At 47.9% G+C, this 24,659-nt stretch overlaps 1 protein-coding gene and 1 pseudogene across 2 annotated transcripts; one reads left to right on the forward strand and one right to left on the reverse strand.

Annotated features, from left to right (window-relative positions):
- Positions 1-1,708: 1,708 nt before the first annotated feature.
- LOC100216862 (uncharacterized) lies at positions 1,709-23,051 on the reverse strand. Of its 2 annotated transcripts, none has more exons than XM_035965690.1 (21): positions 22,691-23,051; positions 22,331-22,577; positions 22,035-22,160; positions 13,302-13,439; positions 13,052-13,189; positions 12,697-12,954; positions 11,702-11,839; positions 11,371-11,440; positions 10,989-11,202; positions 6,799-6,904; positions 4,479-4,712; positions 4,178-4,342; positions 3,944-4,093; positions 3,773-3,864; positions 3,535-3,616; positions 3,353-3,436; positions 3,138-3,254; positions 2,938-3,048; positions 2,764-2,844; positions 2,336-2,530; positions 1,709-2,259 (listed from the first exon to the last, which is right to left on the reverse strand). In XM_035965690.1, exons 3-21 carry the CDS (start codon positions 22,074-22,076, stop codon positions 2,182-2,184), a joined length of 2,493 nt encoding a protein of 830 aa, XP_035821583.1. In that variant the 5' UTR covers positions 22,077-22,160; positions 22,331-22,577; positions 22,691-23,051; the 3' UTR covers positions 1,709-2,181. The 2 variants fall into 2 exon arrangements, with proteins under 2 accessions (XP_035821583.1, NP_001315464.1); NM_001328535.1 differs by having other exon boundaries at positions 1,809-2,259; positions 22,686-22,970.
- Positions 6,036-6,178, forward strand: LOC111591245 (uncharacterized; annotated as a pseudogene).
- Positions 23,052-24,659: the final 1,608 nt, after the last annotated feature.

The following is a 24,659-nucleotide window of genomic DNA, read 5'->3' on the forward strand; positions in this document are numbered from 1 at the left end:
GTTGAACACAAGAAAGAAGGAAGAAGAAAAGCAATCCAAGCGCAAGAGCTCAAATGAACACAAATGTCTCTCTCTAGTCACTAATTTGGTTGAAGTGATTCCGGACTTGGGAGAGGATTTGATCTCTTTGATTGTGTCTTTGAATGAAGTCTAGAGCTCTTTTATGTGGTTTGATGGCTGAAAACTTAGATGCAATGAATGGTGGGTGGTTGGGGGTATTTATAGCCCCAACCACCAAAGTGACCGTTGGTGAGGGCTTCTGTCCCATGGCGCACCGGACAGTCCGGTGCGCCAGCCACGTCACCCGGCCGTTGGGTTCTGACCGTTGGAGCTTCTGACAGGTGGGCCACCGGACAGTCACTATTCATTGTCCGGTGCGCCTTCTGGCGCTGCTCCAACTTCTGCGCGCGTAGGCGCTCACTGTTCACTTTTACTGTTCCGTTGTAGACGACCGTTGGCGCTGTGTAGCTGTTACTCCGCTGGCACACCGGACAGTCCGGTGCTACACCGGATAGTCCGGTGAATTATAGCGGAGCGGCTCCCAGAATTTCCGAAGGTGGCAAGTTCGGAGTTGGGTTCCCTGGTGCACCGGACACTGTCCGGTGCGCCAGACCAGGGCAGCCTTCGGGTGTCTTTTGCTCTCTTTATTTGAACCCTTTTCTTGGTCTTTTATTGGTTTGTTGTGAACCTTTGGCACCTGTAAAACTTATAATCTAGAGCAAACTAGTTAGTCCAATTATTTGTGTTGGGCAATTCAACCACCAAAATTCATATAGGAAAAGGTGTAAATCTATTTCCCTTTCAATTAGAAGTGAGGTTAGACACCTCTGCCCCTTTGCTTGCGCACACTGTTATAATAATTGTACCAGATGAGGTTGTAAGAGCATCTTTAACAGTTCACCCATATGGTCATCCAACACATCGTTTTACGTTGTTTTCCACTGTAGATTGTATTATTTGCATAATAGAGTTTAAATATGGATATAGGGATGGATAAGCTGCTAGAGATAGCCTAAGTTTTGTAAGATCATGCCAACTACATTTATATTGTGACCGCGACTGTGTACTAGAGAGAACGAGATCCTCGACTTTTCAACTGAAAGCTCGATAGTAGAAACAATAGAGAGCATTCGAAGGAAGCCACAACCAAAACACTACTTGCACATAGAGAAGGTCTAAAGCTATTCACGAAGTTACCTAACCGAAAGCTTAGCCCTAACATGAACATCAATAACTTAGTAAAAATACCACCGCATCAATTGCATCTCTATAACATTTAATCTCTCATATTTATATTATGTTAACTAATTGCTTAGTTTACCTTCCTAACTTAATTATAGGCTAGTGAACAAAATTTTATGGCAAACATAACATAGTCAGAATCAAAGTTGCACATAAAATAGCTTACTTCTATCTCATAGTTTTTACTGAAAAAATAGAGGCAAACTTTTGTCCAATTTGCTGCTCTTAGATGTCACTATTCCCAACACTACTGTTTTTTAGAGAGGCTAGATTGTATAATCTCACAAAAAATTAAACTAACACTTAGTTCAAAATTTTATAGGATTATATAATCTAGCCGGATTATAATCTCAAACAAACACCTCCTTAAACGTCACAAGTTTCAACACTATCCTTTCTTGGACGTCGCGGTTCCCAACGCTACCCTTGGACGCTGTCCTAGCCAATATATGAAAACCAACGGAGCAGCATAAAGGAATATCACATTTCCTGCTCATTATAGATTTTTCCTCGTTCTGGGTCATAGGAAACGGAAAAACGTACAGGTACAAAGCCGTCCACAGAAATTGGACCAGTAAAGCTATCACAATGTTGGGTTTCCAGTTTCGACCGTCCCGCCACGGTGGTCAGTGACCACTACTTCAGTCCTGCCTATGAAATCAAATGGGAGGATAGTCATTACTATACACCGACGACTAATGCACATGTGCCGCGGTACAACGAATGAGATTACAGGACTGCACGCACACATGCGGCAACGAATCTGTTAGCTACCAAATTTGTCATAGTATGGCCTCTTTTGTTACCAGATCTCCGAACACCGGGTCGGTGCTCAGGTAGAACAAATATCTATCTACCGACAGCTCGTATCAGTTCCTAACCTGATCCATTTTCAGATCTGACTGGAAGTCCCCAAAAAGCGGTCAGTTGTATCAAACACTAAGATTTTAACGAACTACGAGAGTACCTCCACAAACTCACTGCCAACACCAGTGCACCAGCCATGCCAGCGAGGATCTGCAAGCAGTTCTCAAGTTCAGCATGCTGAAAAGAGAATAGGACGCAGCAAATAAATGAAAACTTCGATTCGAACCTTAGCATCTCTGCTGACCCCATTAGAACTCCAGCTAAGCATTGACTTCACTGACGCCCAACAGGATGACTTTGGCATAAGAATAACCACAGTGTACTGCTTTCTGCAAGGGAAAGGTATAACTCGTTGCAAGGCTGATTGCATGCTCTGTGGTGTCAAAGCATCCCTAACCTTTATACGCCCCTCCTCTTGGAACTGCACAAAGAAAAACAAAGGAGCAACATTTCAGACGTGAAGTTCACCATAAAACAAAAAGGCAGACTGCCAAGCATGTATAACAGTCAACAGCATTGCTTGTAATGCAGCTAAAAGCTACAAGCATTGGATCTGCTGATCAACATATGCTGCCTTACACTGAAAAAGCCAGCATGAAAATGACGTAACACATAATAGAGCATCGAACCAGAAATAAGAAAATTCAGTATTACCGCAAAGGTGGATCCAATATCTCCAGAAAAAAGCCTTGATTGATAGCTCCGTAGAATACGATCCAACCAGAAGTAATTCTCCTGCAATTTGTAAAAGATGCAAAGAGCTGTAACTAAAGTATTAACTACCCATTTGCATCAGCACTAATTAGAGCATTACAGATTCAACTAAACCTGTAATCCATTTTCATGAGCTCTTTGTTCAATTTCGAGGATGGACAATACATCTTCTTCAGAAGGACCTTCTGTTTGTAGGCATGATATCTCCTCCAGAACAAAATCAACCTAAAAAAAATCTTAGCTAATAGACTCAAGCTGCATAGAAAACAATAGGATACACATATTCCAAAATGTAACGAATTGATGTTACGTACCAGTTTAGATGATATGTCTGGATCACATGAGAAATTCACGCTTATATCTCCACGAACATCTCCAGTTCTTGAGGGTTTGTTGCCCCCCAAGAAGACAGCTACATTAACTGAATAGATCTGCATAACATAAAAGATTCGTTTAAGGAAACCCAGATCCTAAACTCCAAGTTTAAAGAATCCCCAATCTGGATTTGCATATAATTGATATTCCTAACCTGCCCATATTTGAAGCGAAGTACTTGCATGATTTTTGTTTCCAGAAGTTTACTAAGAAACCCAACATAGTGAATATCTTCAGTCTACACAAAGGGAAGAATATTATACCTTAAGATGGAGATACAACACTTCATCATTAACAGTAAAAATGATACAGTTTCGGTCGCTATGCAGTACTCACCATCATTGTGTTCTTAAGAACAACAGGAAATGCTAGTTGTACAAAGCACTGTGCTTCAACCATAGGGCTGCGGACAACTTCTCTGGAAATAAGGTGTATACTCAGATTATCAGTAATAAAGAAAGCATAATTGAGGGGAAACAAAGAGATTGCTTGCTTCTGCATGTGCATGTATGACACAAACATATACAGATAAGTCTGCCAAAGCATATAAATGCAAAACAGAAGACTGGAGTACCTAATGATGGTTGCAGGAAACTTAAATGGCAATCCTCTTAGATCATCACGACTAAGTGGTTGAGTAGCATCCTGTACCCTAGGTATTCCACCCTACAAAAAGTAGAGTTAATGAGCATTATTAAGTATTGCTTCATTGTTTCATACGATAAGAAAAATAAACAGAACATACCAAGTACTGCAGAACCAGTGGAAGTGAGATGGCTGGGTCTATTTTTCCAACTATTACCACCGTAAAAGCTGATGGATCCTTGAAACAATTGTTGAAATATTCACACGCTCTGATTGGATCCACTTTCTTCAAGTCACTTATTCTAATTGGCTGCATTATATAGAACTAAAGTAAATTTCTAGGATATGATATCGCAAAGAAAAAACTGAGTAATTTTTTACCCAGTAGGTATACCTTAAAAAAGTATGAGTTCCCATAATTTATTTCACGAACACGATTCGCAAATGCTGTGTATGGATCGCGCTCTTGAGCATAGATTGCTTCCTCTGCCATTTGCATCACTATTTTTACTTCTTCCTCCCTTGGCTCCACATTTGTTGTAAATAGTTGATAAACAAGCTGTAGACAGTCAAGTATAAGCATAGGTCCACATTTTGATGAAAACAAGAAACAGGTGACCTTATCGCTCTAGTTAAACTGTGTTTCTTTGTGTTGAACTGATCATGTATCTAAGAATGTTTTAACAGAAACATACCTGCAAAGCTGTCTCAAGATCTGAAGGTGAGCAATCGCCAGAAAATGTTCTCATGTAGGCCCCCACTTTTGTACCAACTTCGGCTCTCTTGCCAGCAAGCATGTCCATCAAGACAGAAGGTCTGTAGCCAAAAGTGCCAATTTCTCCTGCTATGGTCGAACCCATTGAGCATGAAGTATACTCAGCTTCAGATAATTCTGACAGACCACCATAGGCAAAGCCAGTAAAAACAACCTGAAAATAGATAATAAGCATATAAACACCTGAAGTATATCACTACATAATGCAATAGAAACAAAATGGTAAATACACCTTTCTGAACAAAATGATAAATGAACCATGGAAAACTAGACTGGGAATTTAGTATAATGATAGTATGCATTGGGAGAATAAAATATATCTTGAGGATGATATAAAATAAAATAAATGAACTAATTTCCTGATTCAAAGGTGTCTTTACACAATAATAGACCACAACAGACCAAAAAAAGAGTTAAAAGGACAGTACCGGATGCAGTTTTCTTTAACTAAATGGCAGTGGACTTTGTCGAAAAAATATTGAAAAAGAAAAAGGTAAATTGTTGTTCCTACAATAAATTATAAATGTGTAAATTATTGTTTCTACAGTGCATAAGTTCACATGGTAATTAGATAGCTATTCAAGAATCTATTCCCTTCCCGTCTATATTGAATCTTCATATGTTTCTTCCTTTCAAAATTTCATCTACATGTCACTTATTTGATATTTTTCTTCAGTATACCACAATAATGAAAAATAAAGTGCATTTGAGAGCTTCAAGGAATAAGGAAAAACTTGCCACTGTTAGTAATACATCTAAAAAACTTTTGTAGTTTACTTTTATTGATATGCACAAATTTAGTTCTTGTGCTAAACTGAAGTAAAAAAACATGCAAGCTGTTTTCAGGGCGGACACAATAACTTCCCTCTGTTCACTCATCATGAAAAAATGAGAAAGTACTTTTTATATTATTATCAAATGAATATATTTCAGTCTAACAGTGAAAACAACCCTGAATCATGTTGACAATTACTTCCCTTGTAAATAGAGTCAGGTTGACAGCCTATCATTATATTTAAACTTTAGATTTAGCCATTTAGGAAGCTGAGCTAACTCAGTCATTGTTAAGGTGAATTTGGGTGCCTATTTCTTTACTCATTTAAAGCACCAGTTTCGTGTGTCACGTGCGAAGCACGTAGGTCTGTTCCTCTCCCATGCTTCTCGTCCAACAACGGGCCCAATAGGCTGTTAGGCCATCTCCAGCAATAGCGTGTACATAGGCGTGCAAAACATTGTTTTGCATTGTAGATGCATTGCTTATATAACGGAGTTTGAAATAGGGAGTGAGATAGGGAGTGGGATAGGGAGGCTGTCGGAGATAGCCAGTTAGCCACAGATGGGGCGTGAGAAACCAAACAAGCCCAATACGACAAGCCACATACAATACAATGTTTCCACATAGTACCACCTCGCTAGCTGAAGAAGGACGAGCAACCGAGACGAGCTATAAAAGAGGGGCTATGCTCCTTTTCAACTCATACCTTTCTCGACCTTTTCGCTAAGCTAAAGTGTAATATTTGTTCTTATCAGTTTAATATCTTATATGTGGACCATCGGTTCACTTTGATATTAAATTTATTTTATAGGTATCGACTATGATTGTGTGCCGTCACAACATACGAACATTATACTACTAGTCCTTAATAAAATGCCACCTAGTTACTCCTAGGTTAGGTTTTTTTCAACTCTAGATTTTGTTCTCGAAAGCGCAGGAGAACTGTGCATCATTATATTAAGAATAAAGATAAGGGCCCTAGAGGGCCAGTACAGCAGTCAGCCTCCTCACGGCCAGACACAGGCATACACATTCATCCATGAGAACCACAAAAACAACCAGCAGCAGACTAAGCACACCCAGGATTAAGGCCAAATCCTTCTAATGTCTACTGCCCTAGCCGGGCTCCATAGAAGAGCATCTTCATTAATATGCTGCAGGACTATGTGTATGCCTCAAGTAGATTTAGAAACATCCCAAGAGCAATAATTGTAGCTGTAGTCCTCAGAATCCCAGAATACTTAGAATTAAGCACCATCAGATATATTCCATGCATGTGGTAAATGACAGTATGCATGGAGAAAAATCTAATACAGATAGTGTGGCATGTAGTTGATCTTCATAGAATAAATTGGTCAAAATGTATTATGTCTATATCAGTGACTAAGTGATTACACAAAATAAAAATGGAAATGCCTCAAGTAGCAGGCTGCAAGGTGAAATAAAATTAATAGATTCTGCTAACCTGGTCATCAAGAAAATCAGTATACTTGTAACAAATCCGCATGCCATTTGAAAGTATCATCTCAGTAGCACCTATGCCTGGGTGCTCCACTTTAGCAATTATAGTCCTGCAATGAATTTGGTAAGTACAATAGTGGGCATCAGTCACATACTAAAATAAAATCCTGAAACAGCAAAGAGAAAAAAACAGAGAGATCGATCCCAATACAGCTAGTAAAGATTTATAGGAATCAAAGAATGAAAAGATGGTAGATTCAGATTGTTAGAATAGAATGTGCTTGTATATCAGGCTATGGCCATATCAGATCAAGTCCACATGGTTGTTCAATAATAGCGAAGACCATAACCGACTCTGATTAAAGATAGGATAAGATAGAATAGAATCAGGTTTGATCTATCCCAGAGATAGAGTTAGAATAGCAATTGTCAATCAGTTAATGTAGCTGTACGTGAGTTGGAATCTTGATTCCCCTATATATACTCAACTCCCTCGTCCTAATAGGTCAAAGCGAACAACGTAAACCTGGTGACGTGTTTTCTTACATGGTAATCAAAGCCAACGCCACCCACTCTAGAACCCTAGCTGATCGCAAGACTCATGGCGTCTACCTCATGCTCTTTTTTGCCAACGTCCCTCCTAGGACAATCTGTGGCGGTGAAGCTTATCAATAACAACTTCACGCTCTGGAAGGCGCAAATTCTACCTATCCTTAGGGGTGCACAATTACAAGGGAGAAATTTGGAATTGTGCCATTATCAAAACTAGGTTTCGGTATTTTGCCATCAATTAAAGGGGCTTCGCTCGAATGCCATTATGAAACTTGGCACAAATGCTCTAATGTCATTTCGTTATTTAATAAAATCAATAAAGGCAAAAGGGAGATACAGAGACAATTTTACCCTCTTCCGGCACCGGTGGCCTTCCCGTTCCAATCGTCGTCCGTGGCTCCGCGCGCACGACAGTGTCGAGTGCAGGGGAGAGCACGACAACGGCAGTGTCGAGGCCGTGGATGGCGAGCACGAAGGACACAAAGAAGAATGGCACGTGCGGACGGAAGACAAGATAGACGATCGAGCTAGCAATCGTCGGGTGGGAGGAAGAAGCCGCACAGCACGCACGGACATGTGCACCGAGAACTACGACGCGTGCTACCCAGACCAGTCGGTGGTCGACCGCTACCTCTCCGTGTGGGCCAAGCTGCTGGCGTTCGCTGCAAGCAGACCTTCGTCTCATCTGACGACGGCGTAGCTCGACGCGCACCACGCTGACCTACGCCCAGCTCGACGACGCCGTCGGCCACATGGCGCGCAACCTCCTCGCCAGCACTCCAGCAACCTCCACCGGGGCGATGCTGTCCTCGACGCGTCGTGGTCACCTTGCCAGGCAAGTTCCTCTTGGTCGAATGCCCGCTAGTGGCGAAGGGTGAATTGTCTCTCTATCATCTTTACGTATTTTTTATTTTATTAAACAACAAAATGGCATTATAGTGTTTGTGGCATGATTCATAATGGCATTCGAGCGAAGCCCTTTCGATTGATGGCAAACTACCAAAACTCAGTTTTGATGATGGCGCAATTCCAAATTCCTCATTACAAGGATACCTTGATGGCTCAGCTGTTGCACCACAAGAGAAGATCAATACCAAAAAAGGTGACAATTCATCAAGGGGCCCAATCCAGAGTACACCTGATGGGCGGTGCCTAAGCAGCAAGTCCTCGGTTTCCTCATGACCACCATGACTCAAGAAGTCCTCGGTTTCCCCGATGGGTTAGCTGTCCTCTAACCATCTCTTATCAACACCTGGACCAGCTATATAGAAGCGTGCTGCTCCTCACCTCTATTATCAGTGTCAGCGTAAAGGGAAAGGTACTGACTATCCATAAGCATCTCTAGGACGTAGAATCGCTGTTCGTGCTCCACCATCACCAGCAAGACCGACACAATCACTAGCAAGGCAGGAGCAGTCACCAGGAGGCTCAGTCTCCACAGAAGCAGGAGCTTTAGAGGTCGACACTTCATCAGACACAACAACTTTAGAGGCGAACACAACAGCATGTATTTATATAGATCAGAGGCATGTACAGGACTTCAGGATGGCAAAATTTCTCGTATTCGATATGACTGCCTAAGCCTAACTACTACAGGGGAACCTCAAGAGCTGTTTGAAGCTTTGGCTGGTGAAAACTGGAAGAATGATATCGATACTGAACTTGATGCACTAATGAAAAATGATACTTGGCATCTAGTTCCTTCTGATAGTGCCAAGAATATTATAGATCGTAACTGGTTCTCTAGAATCAAATTAAAGGCCAATGGAAGCTTAGATAGATATAAAGCCAAACTAGCGGTAAAAGGCTTTAAGCAACAGTATGGCATAGATTATGAGGAAACCTTAATCCTGTGGTTAAGAGCAACTCCAACAGAACCCGTAAAACGTTTATTAGGAGAAAAGCGCATTTTGAACCCTCCAACAGTTCCCCCTTCGTGTCCCCATTATATTCGCGTCCCGCATATACGGTCTTCTCTCCCGCAAATTTGTGTCGCTGATTCTTCATTTCTTCCCCAATCCTCTCAGCGAGCAGGATAGCTGCTTCCCGCGTACGTAGGCGCAGAGTCCCGGTGGTTCATGGTACGCACAAGCAAACTCAGACAGCCGGTGTTCCGGGAGCTCATGGTCGATAGATGAAGATAGTATTATTTGGCCCAATTAAAGTATTATGTGGCTTAAGTTGGTGTTTCAAAAAATTTAGGGATCTATTATTAGCAGACTGATGTGGGGTTTACATTTTTTAGCAACATTTTTTCAACAACCCCCAATAACAAGTTTTAGGAAACAATTTTTTAGTGACCTCTTGGAGTTGCTCTAAGGCAGCTACGATCAGAATCATTCTTTGGCAGTTTCTAGAGGATGTACATTGAGCAACTTGATGTTCAGAACGCATTTCTTCATGGCATTCTAGAGGAGAAAGTCTACATGAGACAGCCACAGGGTTAAGAGTAAGACATAGCTCAGTTATATCTGCAAGCTGGACAAAGCTATTTATGGCTTGAAGTAAACCCATAGGCCTGGTATTCTCGACTCGATGAGAAATTGTTGCACCTAAGCTTTCATATTTCAAAGGTAGACACTTATTTGTTCTTTTACAGCAAAGGAGGTGTTACAATATTTCTCTTGGTCTATGTTGATGACATCATTGTTGCTAGCTCTTCGTAGGATGCTATCGATGCTATGCTCATAGACTTTTCTCGAACAACACAAGAGAACTGCGTGTCATTTCATTTAAGGAGAGAAAACAAAAGTCCGGCAAGGCTAGACAGATTACAACACGGAACTCAACTCACACCCACCCACTGAAGGACCACCAAAGAGAGGTCTTAAATACGACCATCAGAGGAAGATGAGAGATCAAACAAGGATCAGGTGTTACTAGATAGCGACCCGACCGAGAGCTCCTACAGTTTTGAAGCTCCAGCCATGCACCACAAATTGCATTCCTCAGTGTGCTCACAAGCAGTCCATAGTCTCAAGGTCAAGTACTGAAGCTAACTATAAAGCTATAGCCAATGCCACTACATAATTGATGTAGGTGCAATCCCTTTTACAAGAGCTTAAGGTTTTTTATCATCCTGTTGCAAGGATTTGGTGTAACAATGCTAGAGCAACCTATCCTAAAACAAATCTAATATTTCATAGTCGTATAAAGCATGTTGAGATTGATTTTTATTTTGTGAGAGAGCTAGAGGACTTTTGAAGGTCAGAATCACATCTACAAAAGATCAAGTTGCAGATGGTTTTACCAAGGCACCAACTATGCAGAAGCTAGCTTTATTTGGAGACAACCTTAATTTGTGCAAGTTATGATTGAAGGTGGTGTTAGAATAGAATGTGCTTGTATATCAGGCTACAGCCATATCAGATTAGGGTCAACACGGTTGTTGAGGAAGACCTTAACCGACTCTAATTAAAGACAGGATAGAATCAAGTTTGATTTGTCCGAGAGATAGCAGAGTTAGAGTAAGAGTCGGTTAAGGTAGTTGGACTCCCTTGTCATGTTGTAATCACGATGGTGGTATTTTGCCTATATATACTCAGCCCCCCTCGGCCTAGGTCAGGAAAAACAGCTTAAATCTGGTGTCATATTTTCTTACACAAATAATGATGAAAATAGTGCACAAAGAGACAAAGATACCCTGGCTCTGGAGCTTGGGCAACAATTTCTTCTGGAATTTGTTCTTCATCCCATGGAAAAATAGATTTATCTTCTTCCATACTGTTGACTTTCAGCACAACTGCTTTCAGATCCTCCAAAGAAGCATGAGCTCGAGGTTCAACTATCTTGATAACACAGCTGCTGGCCGTTGAAAAGTTTTCTGCAAATTTTGCCACTTCCGCAGAAGAAATATCTGGTCGAAAGTAAACATATATGAATATAGATGATCGAATAACTGTGGTGACGGTATGTAGGTTCATAAGAAATTAATTGGTTGTAAAGGTTTACAAGGGAGAGGGCAAATAACATCAAGAATTTAACACCTAAGTTTTTACACTAGGCAACACAGAGGTATGCTTACGGGGAAGAAGAGTCTTTTGTAACTGTGCTTCATATTCAATCCCAACAACAGGTTCCTCACGAAGAAAATGCTGCAAGAAAATACAAATTGCATCATTGTGCTTAGAAGCTGTATAGATGGGGATCCTGAAATTTCACTTAAGTAGTCGACGAACATGTGGAGTTGTGGACTTAGTAGAATTCAATATTATTGGTGTAAAGTCGTTTGAAAACAGAAATTTCAGGTGGTAAATATTTTGATCTGCAAGATGAGATAAGAACTGAAGAGCAACCAGCATGCATATGATATTAATTTAATTTTAGTTGTATTAAACAGCTACAAAATTTCAAACCTGCAAAAACTCATCCCGTAAGCTGGTAGATTGCATTTGATCACGCTCCAAATATGCAGATTCCATCTCTGACATCATTAGGGCGCGTACAATGGATATCTCACGGTCAGAAAATCCATGAAGCCGTACCCTAGCAACCTAAAGAAGCATCTTGTCAGAAGGATATTTTGTGACAAAATGTCATTTTGAAAGTGGTGGTGGTTAGACTGCAGACTTAAATTCAGATATCTACATTACATATGTCTGCTAATGTGCTAATTATCAATCGTCTGTCACTAAAAACTCAACCTGCGGGGTAAGACAGCCCCCCGAGTATTGTATTAAGACGAAGACCTTCTCACACAGGTCGAGAAAACCCCCAAACCCCTGCCTCACCCATACACGGCGGCACCGTAGCCCGTGTGAGAATAACCGCGACCAGAGCAGGGCCTTAGGCCTGTGCTTCGGCGTGGGACATACAAGGGGAGATTTATTAACCCCAGCCTAAAATTCGCTCCGACGGGGAGTCGAACTCAGGATTTGAAAAGTGCTAGTCAGACCACCTAACCAACTCAGCTAGAGGCCCTTTTGCGATCATCTGTCACTAAACGGATGCAAACTAAGAGTCTTAAGACTGAACTAATTGTACAAGATATAATAAGTTGATGGCATGGCACACTAGATTATTTGGTCTTATACTACTATACATGAAGGTTTTACTGGTAACGAAAAATATCCTTAAGGAATATGACATGTTTTCATTTGGTCTGTAACTCTGTATCAAAGGCATGATTAATATCTGATGTTGACAATCTGGATGGCTATGAAACTTACCATGCCCTATAGTTGGTCATTCCTAAAGAACTTCTAAAGATGTTAGAGCAAATTTTCTCACTTTAGTCTTTTCAACTTTTGTGGCACTTACACTGAATATTCACCCATAAACTTGAATAATGCACTATGAAAGAATACTAGATTTTATCTTTATTCTTTCAGAGATCAAGGTTCAAAAATACCTCAAGAAGCATGGACTCGAGAGCTTCAACTGTTCCCCTTTCCCGACAACTAGATGTCATAATGTAAGCCTTAACTGGACAGACGAGAGCATCTGCAGCTGAGGAGCAAGAAAAATAAGGAGGATCCTTTCTACGAGATATTTTGAAGAGCCTCTGGTTTAGCGCACAATGAAACATGGACTCTGCCAGTGAATCTTTGTAGTCCTTTACTGTTTTAATTCCACCAGCAGGCATCTTGCAGCTGATAACAACAGCCGACTGTTTTTGTTACAAAAGGAAAACAAAAAAGTACATTATTATCCAAAGTTGATATTAAAAGATATCAAATCTGTTCAAAAGAATAAGAAATAACAACCCCTGCAGCTTCAGATTCCACAAAACATGAAAAGCGTGGTTCCTCATGCGATGGAACTGAAAATTCTGGTATAACTGGAGGAGGGTGGGGAGCTGGAGCTTTGTGCCCAAAATGCTCATTTATCAACTCCACGACAGCCTGCAATTTTAAGTCATGAAACACGAAGGATGGTAAATATCATTGCAGATACATACCCATAGTTTCTTATTTTTCGAGTAGATACAAGTGAAAAAAAGATGTGCATAATGACCTGTGTATCTGGGAAATCACCCACTGCAAATACCGCCATATTGCTTAGATGGTACCACTTCTGATAAAACCGCTTCACGGTCTCATGTGTAACAGTTCGTATCACCTTCTCAGTACCAATTGGCAGGCGCTCTGCATACTGGTAAAGAGTGGATTAATAAGAAATACCATTTAGGAACTTTCAGCCTCCAACAGAGAGACACTGTAAGTAGAGGGACTCTAACTCTCATCAAGAGGATGACACTATGAGTTGGGGCAATTTTCTGTTTATTTCCTCAAACACTACACAATGTCATACCCATCTAAGGGTTGGAGACCCATATTTATATCCCTAGAGGCTGCACTACCACACCTTCTCACACACACTACACAACAGGATTGTCCTCTAGATGCTAAAGAGACTACAGAGGACAGTCAAAAGCGACTGTTGTCCTCTAGATGCTAAAGTGACTACAGAGGACAGTCAAAAAGCGACTGTTGTCCTCTAGATGCTAAAGAGACTACAGAGGACAGTCAAAAGTGACTGCTGTCCTCTAGATGCTCAAGACTTATTCCATCATTCTCTCCCTAAGTCTTGGGCGTCGTCTTGTGAGAAAGTTGGGCTATCCCGGACCTGGAGCAAAGCTCAACAAACTTGATCTTCCCAAGGGGCTTGGTGAGCAGGTCTGCAAGCTGATCCTTGGTGTTGATGTAACGCGCCTTGATGCTCCCTTCTGCCAAGCAGTCTCGGATGAAGTGGTATCTCAGCCGGATGTGCTTGCTCCGTTCATGGAACACGGGGTTCTTGGCCAATGCCAGAGCGGACTGGCTGTCCACCCTGAGTTCCACTGCTCCAGTGTCTCTCCCGAGGAGATCACCGAGCAGTCGAGCCAGCCAGAGCGCCTGAGTCGAAGCAGTGGACGCCGCTATGTACTCGGCCTCGCAGCTGGACATGGCCACCACCTGCTGCTTGACCGACTGCCAGCTAATGAGGCACTTGCCGAGGAAGAAGAGGATCCCGCTTGTGCTCTTGCTAGTGTCGATGTCGTCGGCGTGGTCACTGTCGCTGTACCCGACAAGGTGTGCCTCCCCAGGGCACCTCGGGTAGTAGAGACCGTGGTCGAGAGTCCCCGCAACATAGCGGATGATCCTCTTCACAGCCTGCTCATGCTCCGTCGTCGGTCGCTGCAAGAACCGACTAACGTAGCCGACAGAGTATGCCAAATCAGGCCGTGTGTGGACGAGGTAGCGAAGGCTCCCCACAAGACGCCGGTACTGAGTAGCATCCACCTCCTCCGTCGTGCTGTCGCGACTCAGCTTCAGCCTCTCCTCCATCGGAGTGAGAGCTGGGTTGCAGTCGGTGAGCCCAGCCAGCTCAACAATGCGCCTGGCATAGGCGGTCTGGCGAAGTGTGATCCCGGAGTCTCCCTGGTGCACCTCAATCCCCAAGTAGAAGGAGAGATGCCCCAGGTCACTCATTTGGAAGGTGGCCTTCATCTCTTCCTTGAACGCTGCCACCTCTGCATCCTTGGCGCCGGTGATCACCAAGTCGTCGACGTAGACACCCACCAGCAGGGCATTTTCTCCATTGCCCCGCCGATAGATGGCCGCCTCGTGCGGGCTTGGCATGAAGCCCATCCTCTTGAGCGTGGAATCCAGCTTGGCATTCCACGCCCTTGGTGCCTGTCGCAAGCCGTAGAGAGCCTTGCGCAGGCGCAACACCTTGCCCTCCTTGCCAGGGATCGCAAAACCTGGCGGCTGGTGTACATAGACCTCCTCCTTTAAGTCGTCGTTAAGAAACGCCGACTTGACATCCATGTGATGAACATGCCAGCCCTTCAGGGCTACCAGCGCGAGGAGGAGTCGCACGGATTCCATCCGTGCTACAGGGGCAAAGGCATCGTCGAAGTCGATCCCCTCCTGCTGCAAGAAACCGCGTGCCACCAAGCGAGCCTTATGCTTGACGATGGCGCCGGCTTCATCCCTCTTCAGTTTGAACACCCACTTAAGGGTGATCGCGCGATGACCATGAGGGAGATCAGCGAGCTCCCAAGTGCGGTTCGTCTCAACCGCGTCCATCTCCGACTGCATCGCGGCACGCCAAGCCGCATGTTTCTCGGCCTCCGCGAAAGACCGAGGCTCACCATCGTCGCATGCAAGATGCAACTCTCCTGCCAGAATGCGAGACGCAGGGCCCGGCACCGACGGGTCGATGAGAAGGCCCTCCACCCTTCGATACTGCAACGGCTCGCCGTCGTAGCACGCGTCGACGCGCTCCTCGTCGCGGGACAGAGGGGTCACGAGCTCCACTGGGTCGTGCTCGACACGAGCTGGTGTCGGAGAGGACGTTCCAGGAGAGGGTACCGTCGGTGCTGGAGTGCGTGGTGGCGAAGAGCTCGCTGTAGCCGGAGTCGTGGCTGGAGTGCGTGGTGGTGAAGAGCTCGTTGTAGCAGGAGCTGGAGAGTTTGGCGCTGGAGTCGGTGGAGACTTGGGGGCTGGGGTAGACCTGCTCGGAGAAGAGTTGCCTACTCCCCCAGCTCCCTCAAAGTGGACGTACTCGATGGTGAAGTCGTACGTCGGAGTCGTGCCGTCGTCCACCGCCTTGTCCCACGCCCATCCTCGCCCTTCATCGAACACTACGTCGCGCGCCGTGCGCACACGCTGTGTTCTTGGGTCAAGGATGCGGTAGGCCTTCGAGCCCTCCGCGTAGCCAATGAACACCCCCGGGGTGCTCCTATCGTCGAGCTTGCTGATGTGGCCAAGCTCCTTGGTGAATGCGAGGCAGCCGAAGACCCGTAGGTGAGAGACCGTCGGCTTGCGCCCATGCCAAGCCTCGTACGGTGTCATCCCGTTGAGAGCCTTGGTGGGCGAGCGGTTGAGGATGTAAACCGCTGTCACCACCGCCTCTCCCCAGAAGACAGATGACATTCATCTCTGCTTGAGGAGAGCCCGAGCCATCCCCACAACCGTCTGGTTGCGCCGCTCGACGACGCCGTTCTGCTGCGGGCTGTACGGCGCGGAGTAGTGGCGCTGAACGCCCTCATCCGCGCAGTACGACGCGAACTCAGCCGCCGTGAATTCGCCGCCGTTGTCGGTGCGCAGCACGCGCAGCTTGCGGCCGCACTCCGCCTCCGCAGCGACCTGCACACGCCTGATGGCGTTCGCAGCCTCTCCCTTGCTGCCAAGGATCATCACCCACATGTAGCGGGAGAGATCATCGACGAGCAGCAAGAAGTAGCGTCGTCCTCCCGGTGTGGCTGGTGTCACCGGGCCACACAAGTCCCCATGCACGAGCTCAAGCCGCTCCTTGGCTCGGAAGCTCGACTGCTGGGGAAAGGGGAGCCGTCTCTGCTTTGTCAACACGCAGACATCGCAGAATTGCTCCACATGGTTAAGGCACGACAGGCCTCGTACCATCTCCTTGGCACTGAGCCGCTTCAGGGCCTCGAAGTTAAGGTGCCCGAAGCGCTCGTGCCACTGGCATGCCCCGTCGTCTCGACGAGCAGCAAGGCAGCAAGGTTGTGCCACCTTCACATCGAGGATGTATAGCCGATTTGGATTCATGCGTACCTTGGCAAGAAGGCGACGAGAGGGATCCCAGATCCTCATGACTCCGTGCTCGACCTCCACGCGCGAACCGTTCTCATCCAGCTGTCCCAAGCTGATGATAGAGTTCCTCAACGCGGGGATGTAGTAGACTCCGGTGAGCAGCCTGTGCTCACCAGACGCGGCGGTGAAGACGACTGAGCCGGCGCCCTTGATCTCTACGCCGGAGGCGTCCCCAAACTTGACGGAGCCTCGGACGCTAGAGTCAAGCTCGGTGAAGAATTCCCGTCGGCCGGTCATGTGATGAGTGGCGCCGATGTCGAGGCACCATCCTTCGATCATGTCCTTGTTGGAGCCGTCGCCGAGGAAAGCGCGTGCTTTCGACTCATCAAGGTGGAGGAGTGCCGCTGCGGCCGGTGCCGCTGGAGATGGCTCGATGCTTGCATGTGCCAAGAGCAGGGCCTCCTCCTCCGCCTCCGCCTGTGCGACGTTGGCCTGGCCACGTCGTGGCTGCCGACAGTCCCTGGCCCAGTGGCCAAGCTTGTCGCAGTTGTGACAGCCGTCGTCTCGTGCCGGCTTCTTGTTGCCGACGGCGCCGCCTTGGGCACCTCCACGGGCACCACCCTCAGCATGTCCTCGCGCCCCGGCCTGGGCGCCTCCACGCGCCTTGCGCGGCTTGCCGCGTTTGCGGCCTCGTGTCGAGGAGGACTCCCCCTTCTTCTTGTCACCCTGGCAGGCCTCCCACTGCTCCCGAGTGAGATGTAGCTTCCCGCCGATAGTGATAGGCCCAGAGAGAGCCTGTGGTTCGTCGCCGTCGACCACCTTGAGGCGACCAATCGCCTCTTCGATCGTCATCGTGGAGAGGTCTAGCAGAGACTCGATCGAGCGAGCAATCTGCCTGTACTTCTCGGGGATGCAACGGAAGAGCTTCTCAACAGCTCTCTCCTCATCGTAGGTGTCGTCGCCGAACTGCACCATCTTCTGCAACAAAGTGTTGAGGCGGAGAGCAAAGTCATCAACATCCTCACCTGGCTTGAAGGCCAGGTTCTCCCACTCCTTGCGAAGTGCCTGCAGTGTGGTCTTGCGGGCACGATCGCTGCCGATGCGGGTCGCAGCGATGGCATCCCAGGCCTCCTTGGCAGTCCGCTTCTGGGAAAGCGAAAACTGCATCTCGGGCGGGACTGCAGCAATGAGAGCATCCAGCGCCCGCCGATCCTCGTGGTAGTCGACGTCGTCGTAACGAATTGCTTCCCACATGTGGCGAACCTGGAGCCGTACCCTCATCACCGCGGCCCACTCGACGTAGTTGGTCTTGGTGAGGGTAGGCCACCCACCGCCGGGACCGATGTCCCTGACAATGGCTTGGGCCATGCGGCGACCATGGTACCGATCCGGGGAGGGAGAACCGCGCCGCCTGTAGAGGCCGCGATCTCCGTCGACTCGGTCGCCGCCGCCGGGAGCACCGCCAGCGCGTCTACGCCCGTCTGGGCTGCCGCCGCGTGCGCCCCCGCCTGGAGCGCCGTCAGCGTGTCGGCGCCTATCCGGGCTGCCGCCACGCGCGCCCCCATGGGGATGCGCGGCTGCCCACTGTGCCACCTGCCTCGCGCTGCTTCCCTCGCCAGCCTGAGCGCTTCGTCGGTGTTGTCGTCGACAGAAGCAGAGCTACCAGCTCTACTGCCGCGCAGAACCTCGAGCTCTGTTGCCGCCGCACGTGCAGCATCTGCCGCCTCCGCTGCTTCTACTTCCGCTCTCGCCGCTGCCAGTTCCGCCGCCGCCAACCGTGCTGCCCTCGCCGCTGTCGCTGCAGCCGCTGCTGCTCGCTCGCGTTCTTGTGCCGCGGCGACCTCGGCCTCCTGCTGGCGCCGCGCACTCGAAGTGGCCGAGCGTAGGGACATGGTGGGCTAGTGAGGGGTCACTGCGTGTGGAAGAGGCTGTCTCAGACGAAAGGCTGCTCGTCTGAGCAGGGGAGGAAGGAACAGTTGGAGCTCTTGCTGCCGACTGAGTGTGGGGAGAGGCGCGGGAAGGAGATGAGCACGAGATGTTTAGGCTGCAGGATAGTTTGGCTCTGATACCAATTGTAAGTAGAGGGACTCTAACTCTCATCAAGAGGATGACACTATGAGTTGGGGCAATTTTCTGTTTATTTCCTCAAACACTACACAATGTCATACCCATCTAAGGGTTGGAGACCCATATTTATAGCCTTAGAGGCTGCACTACCACACCTCACACACACTACACAACAGGATTGTCCTCTAGATGCTAAAGAGACTACAGAGGATAGTCAAAAACGACTGTTGTCCTCTAGATGCTAAAGTGACTACAGAGGACAGTCAAAAAGCGACTGTTGTCCTCTAGATGCTAAAGGACTACAGAGGACAGTCAAAAGTGACTGTTGTCCTCTAGATGCTCAAGACTTATTCCATCAGACACAAAAGGCAGAAAAATAATCCAAATTCAAGCATCACAAGACGTATCCCACCATGAAAAAGTGAATACCTTCAGTAATGCAAGTTCAACATATTGTGGCAAATGGTATAGGATGGAACAAGTGATCTCAACACAGCACACATATTTTTTCATTTATATGAAGACAGAGGCTAGTAGTCAAGCTGGAGTAAATAAGAAACTAGAGTTGTGGCGCAAGACTCTAGAATCCAATGGTTTTGGAATAAGTAGAACTAGTACAAAATATATGAGATGTGATTTCGGCACTACACATGAAGAGATGTTAGTTTCGAAGATCAAGTAGTGTTTAGGAAGGACACCTTTAGGTATTTAAGATCAATGCTACAAAGTAACGGGGATGTTGATGAAGATGCTAGCCATAGAATCAAAGCAGGATAGATAAAGTGGCGTTAGTTGACATTCTACATGGCAAGAGGGCACCACAAAAGCTAAAAGACAAATTTTATAGGACAACAATTAGGCTTGTTATGTTGTATGGTGCAGAATGTTGGCCTACAAAAAGACGATATGTTCAGCAGATAAGTGTTGTAGAATTGTGTATGTTGTGTTGGCCATACAAGAAGGGATCAAGTCTGAAATGATGATATACGTGATAAGCTAGGGGTAACACCAATTGAAGAAAAGCTTGTCCAACATCATAGGCTAGGGGTAACACCAATTGAAGAAAAGTTTGTCCAACATCAGTTGAGATGGTTTGAACATGTCCGACAGAGACTTCTAGAGGTGCCAATATGTAGTGGGATCCTAAGGTGCGATAGTAATAAGAAGAGAGGAAGAGAAAAATTAAGTTGACATGGGAAGAAACAGTGAAATGAGACTTGACTTGAAAGGATGCAATATACCCAAAAAATCAGCCTTCAATAGAACTGAATGTAAAACAACTATCCATATGCCCAAACCTTGATTGTAGGCTCCAAAGTTATTAAAACGACAAAACGTTGAAACACTCATGGACGGAGTTTTGACTTCTAAACGTTTAAACGAAGTTTAAGCGTAGTTTTAAACAACATAGGAAAATACCACGGCGCAGAGGGAGCAGCTCCTTCCTTGCGCCACAGAGCAACTCCTTGCCTCCTTCCTTTCGCCACAAAGCGGCTCCCTTCCTCCTTCCTTGCGCCACAGAGAAGGTCCTTCCTTGTGCACATGTCACACGGCAGACACGACAGCCACGGAAACGTCGGAGCCGGACAAAGACCAGCACGGCTGCGCAGGGCTACGCTCGCGGCCCCATCAACCCTTGCGCGGATGGAGTAGGTCCTCCTTGCGCCTCTACTGGAGCCAGCAGACCTTCAGTGGCAGCGGCAGTAGAGAGTAGCAGCAGCACCTTCAGCGGCAGCGGCAAAGAGCAGAGCACATGCTGCATGGTGCCGTCAGGCTTCAGGTGAGCAGAATAGAGCAAGCCTGTGGGGATTGGACCGGACTGGACTGCAGGACTGGGCCCAAAGAAGCTAACAGGCAGGAAGAGGACGGAAATGCGTGAAACACTACGTTTTATGGCTTAGAACGTTTAAACACCAAAATGCCGCATTTAATCACTGCAAAATGCCGTTTTTGGCCTAATCGTGAAATGTTTCAGAATTTCAGTCTCTAATGAGTGTTTTGGCGTTTAAACGACGTTTAATAACATTTTTAGGTTCTATTGAGTTTTTAACTCTAGCCTACCCTAACTTGTTTGCCATAAAAGGCTATGTTGTGTCGTTGAAGTGAGAGGCTAGCATGGTTATTAAAACGTCGCTTAAACGACGTTTAAGCGTCGTTTAAGCGCTAAAACGTGTTTAGTAGTTAAAACGTCCGCACGTTTTACGAAAAGTGCGTAGAACGTCCGTTCTGGACGTTTAAACAGCGTTTAAGCGTTGGATCGCACGTTCTGGACGTTTTCTCAGGTGTATGGACGTTCTACGCGCATGTGAGTTAGTGGGCCATAATGGGCCTTTACCCAGCCTGCTTATCCATCGCGCTCCTCAGACGCCAGTTCCCAGCCGCCATCGCGCAAAGCCGTCGGCCGCCAGACTGAGCAAACTCCATCGCGCCAGACGAAATCGCGCCCAGACTGAGCAGACGTCGTCGGCCGCCAGACGCCGTTGGCCGCCCTCCAGGTACGCCGCCGGTCAGCCCCCCTCCTCCCTCCTCCCTCTTCCCTCTTCCCTCCACGTACAGGCGCGACGCCAACCCGGCAGCGCCATTGCTCATTTGCTCCAGATCCCGGACTAGAGCACTGCAACGGCTCAGGTGAGGTACTGCTCGGCCAGGAGCAGAGAGAGAGAGAGCTAGCTAGAGAGATGTGTATTCTAGCTGCCTAGCTAGAGACATGGCGCGGCAATACTGAACATGGCATTCTGTGGTAATACTGAATGCCACAGACGTCATATAATGTTCATAGACATTGGCGCCATAGCTGCCCTGCCGGAATGAAGGCAGTAAGGCACTGCTCGGCCAGGAATCTCCAGCCAGTGCGCAGTGCCGCAGTGAAGCAGCCACCAGCCAGTGCTCTAGCCAATGTGTGTTGTAGGCTAAATGTACAATATGTTAATACCATTCTACTGTGTGTTGCAGGCTAAAGTGTGCAGTGAATTTCAATTTCAATGGCAACAAATAGCGAGGCTAATGACTTATTCTATATTTGAAATTCTATGTCAAGTCTGAAAAGACGTTTCAACGTTCGTTTAAACGTTTAAACGTTGAAAAGTTGGTTCATAACGTTTTAACGTTTTACCGCTTTAATAACCATGGAGGCTAGTACCTTAGAACCATCAAACAACAGTGCCCAGTGGGAGTCCTGCATCCGGCCTGCTGCATTGCGTCCACCCCTGTACTCCTCCAGCACAGCACCCCTCTCTTTCTCCAGATCCTCTGCTGACACCCTAACCTGGTGGGTTGTGACCAAGATTAGTTTCCAGGATATTGAACTCTCAGGCATGCATCAATCAGTCATTGAACTCTCAGATAAGCATGAATCATTCATTCAGCTCTCAAGCATCAATCAGCTGAAGTTGCAATAACAAAGCGAGTCATAAGAATCTGGAACCGTGTAGTCACCTCTGAGCTGAACTCTGCGAGGACAGATATAGCCTGGGAGAGCAGGCCTGGCTTGTCGACGGGTACGAGCAGCTCGTAAATAGTCTCATCCGATGAGGTGAGCGCGTTCTGGCAGGCACCGAACTCGGCCCCTATGCTCTCGAGGAACTTGACGATGTCGTGGTTGGTATATCGCGCGGTGGCGCTGAAGGCGAGGTGCTCAACGATGTGCGCCACACCGCGCTCGTCCTCCTCCTCTACCACCGACCTAAGAGCGAACCGAGCGATGAGCACGACATGGAAGTCAGCAAACGCGCGAAGGGGGATAAACAGCGGCGGCAAAAACAACAGGCGCGGCGAGAGTAGCAGTACTGACCCGACCTTGACGGCAAGCGAGAGCGCGGCGCGCATGCGTGGCTTTGGGTTTGAGCGGACGTAGTAGGTGAGGCCGTTGGCGAGGCGGCCGTAGGTGGCGCCGACGGGGTCGACGGGCAGGGTCTCGTCCATGGCAACGCTGACCAGCTTCAGCGACCGGAACCCGATCCCGCGGCGCAGCCCCCGGCCTGACCCGCCGGCGCTGGGGCCGCCGGCATCCGGCGCGTCCGTCGGCGGCGGGAGCAGATCCATGGCCGCTGGTGGCAGGTGCCGGTGCCGCGCTGCGGTGCGGGAAGAGGGGAGAGGGCGTGGTGGTGGGGATCCAACGGCGTGGGGGCGCTTGTGGAGTTGTGGTGCCGTGACACGTGACGTGACAGACTGGCTGCGCGGTGACGTCGAGACAGAGGCCGATATGAGATTTGGTTGCCTTTTCTGGGCTGGATAGAGCGTTGAGATGGATTTTGTGGGCCGGACCGCGTGGTATGTGCTAGCCCAGAAGAAAAGGCTTAAGGCTGGGCGCAGTCGCGAGCTGGACACGCGAACGCTAAAGAATAGCGTAGAAATTTTATTGCAGCGGACGACTGGATGCACTACTCTATATACTATAGCGATTGACGGAACGCTATATCTGGCGTAACGAGTGCCCCAACTCTATCCACTGTAGCGTACCAGCAGCTGCACTGTGTGTGCGTGAGAGATAGAGAGAGGAGGCGGGGCGGGGCGGGGCTGGGCTGGGGTGGGGCCTTTCCACTGTGTGCGCGTGATGAGTAGTATAGGGTTGAGATATAGAGTAAACATGAGTGCGGAAGATTGTGGTATAGAGTAAAGAATTTTGTTGACCAGGATAGAATATTCTTTTTAGGGTAGAAATTTAGAGTAGTACGAGTGCGGATAGCCTAAGGCTAGCCGCACCGACGAGCTGGACACGCGAACGCTAAAGGATAGCGTAGAAATTTTGCTGCACTCGCGTACTGGATGTGCTACTCTATCCACTGTAGCCGCGATTTGGACGCTACATCTGGAGTTCGGCCGGTGGCAACTCTATGCACTGTAGCCGGTGGGAACAGCCGTGAACAGCCAGCCAGCCGGTGGGAATTTTTGATATATATTGATAAAAAAATGTGGTAGTTTGTATAGGGTTGAGATATAGAGTAGTTTTGAATGCGGGAGTTTGGCTACTGTATTTTAAAATGTTGATGACTAGGTGTCGGGGACCATAATTAGGGGTACCCTCAAGACGCCTAATTCTCAGCTGGTAACCCCATCAGCATAAAGCTGCAAAGGCCTGATGGGTACGATTGAGTCAGGGATCAAGTCCACGCGAGTGACTCGATCACGCTTCGTCCGAGCCTAGCCTCGGCCAAGGGCAGCCGACCTCGAGAGACTTCCGTCTCGCCCGAGGCCCCCCTTTTTACGGCGGACACACCTCCGGCTCGCCCGAGGCCTTGGCTTCGCTTAGAAGCAACCCTGACTAAATCGCCGCACCGACTGACCAAGTTGCAGGAGCATTTAACGCAAAGGTGGCCTGACACCTCTATCCTGACGCGCGCCCCGGCAGAGCCGAAGTGACCGCCGTCACTCCGCCGCCCCACTGACCAGTCTGACAGAAGGACAGCGCCGCCTGCGCCACTCCGACTGCAGTGCCACTCGACAGAGTGAGTCTGACGGGCAGTCAGGCCTTGCCAAAGGCGCCATGGGAAACTCCACTCCGCCCGACCCCAGGGCTCGGACTCGGGCTAAGACCCGGAAGACGGCGAACTCCGCTCCGCCCGACCCCAGGGCTCGGACTCGGGCTAAGACCCGGAAGACGGCGAACTCCGCTCCGCCCGACCCCAGGGCTCGGACTCGGGCTAAGACCCGGAAGACGGCGAACTCCGCCCCGCCCGACCCCAGGGCTCGGACTCGGGCTAAGACCCGGAAGACGGCGAACTCCGCCCCGCCCGACCCCAGGGCTTGGACTCGGGCTAAGACCCGG

Source organism: Zea mays, chromosome 3 (assembly GCF_902167145.1).
Source record: "Zea mays cultivar B73 chromosome 3, Zm-B73-REFERENCE-NAM-5.0, whole genome shotgun sequence".
Lineage (NCBI taxonomy): Eukaryota > Viridiplantae > Streptophyta > Magnoliopsida > Poales > Poaceae > Zea > Zea mays.

Coding starts and splice junctions, on each gene's coding strand:
- LOC100216862 (NM_001328535.1), bottom strand. CDS start 22,936: ATGGATCTGCTCCCGCCGCCGACGGACGCGCCGGATGCCGGCGGCCCC. Junction 4,713..6,798: donor CTGATTTTCTTGATGACCAG/GTTAGCAGAATC, acceptor ATCTATTTTCAG/GTTGTTTTTACTGGCTTTGC. Junction 3,617..3,772: donor TTTCCTGCAACCATCATTAG/GTACTCCAGTCT, acceptor CCTTATTTCCAG/AGAAGTTGTCCGCAGCCCTA.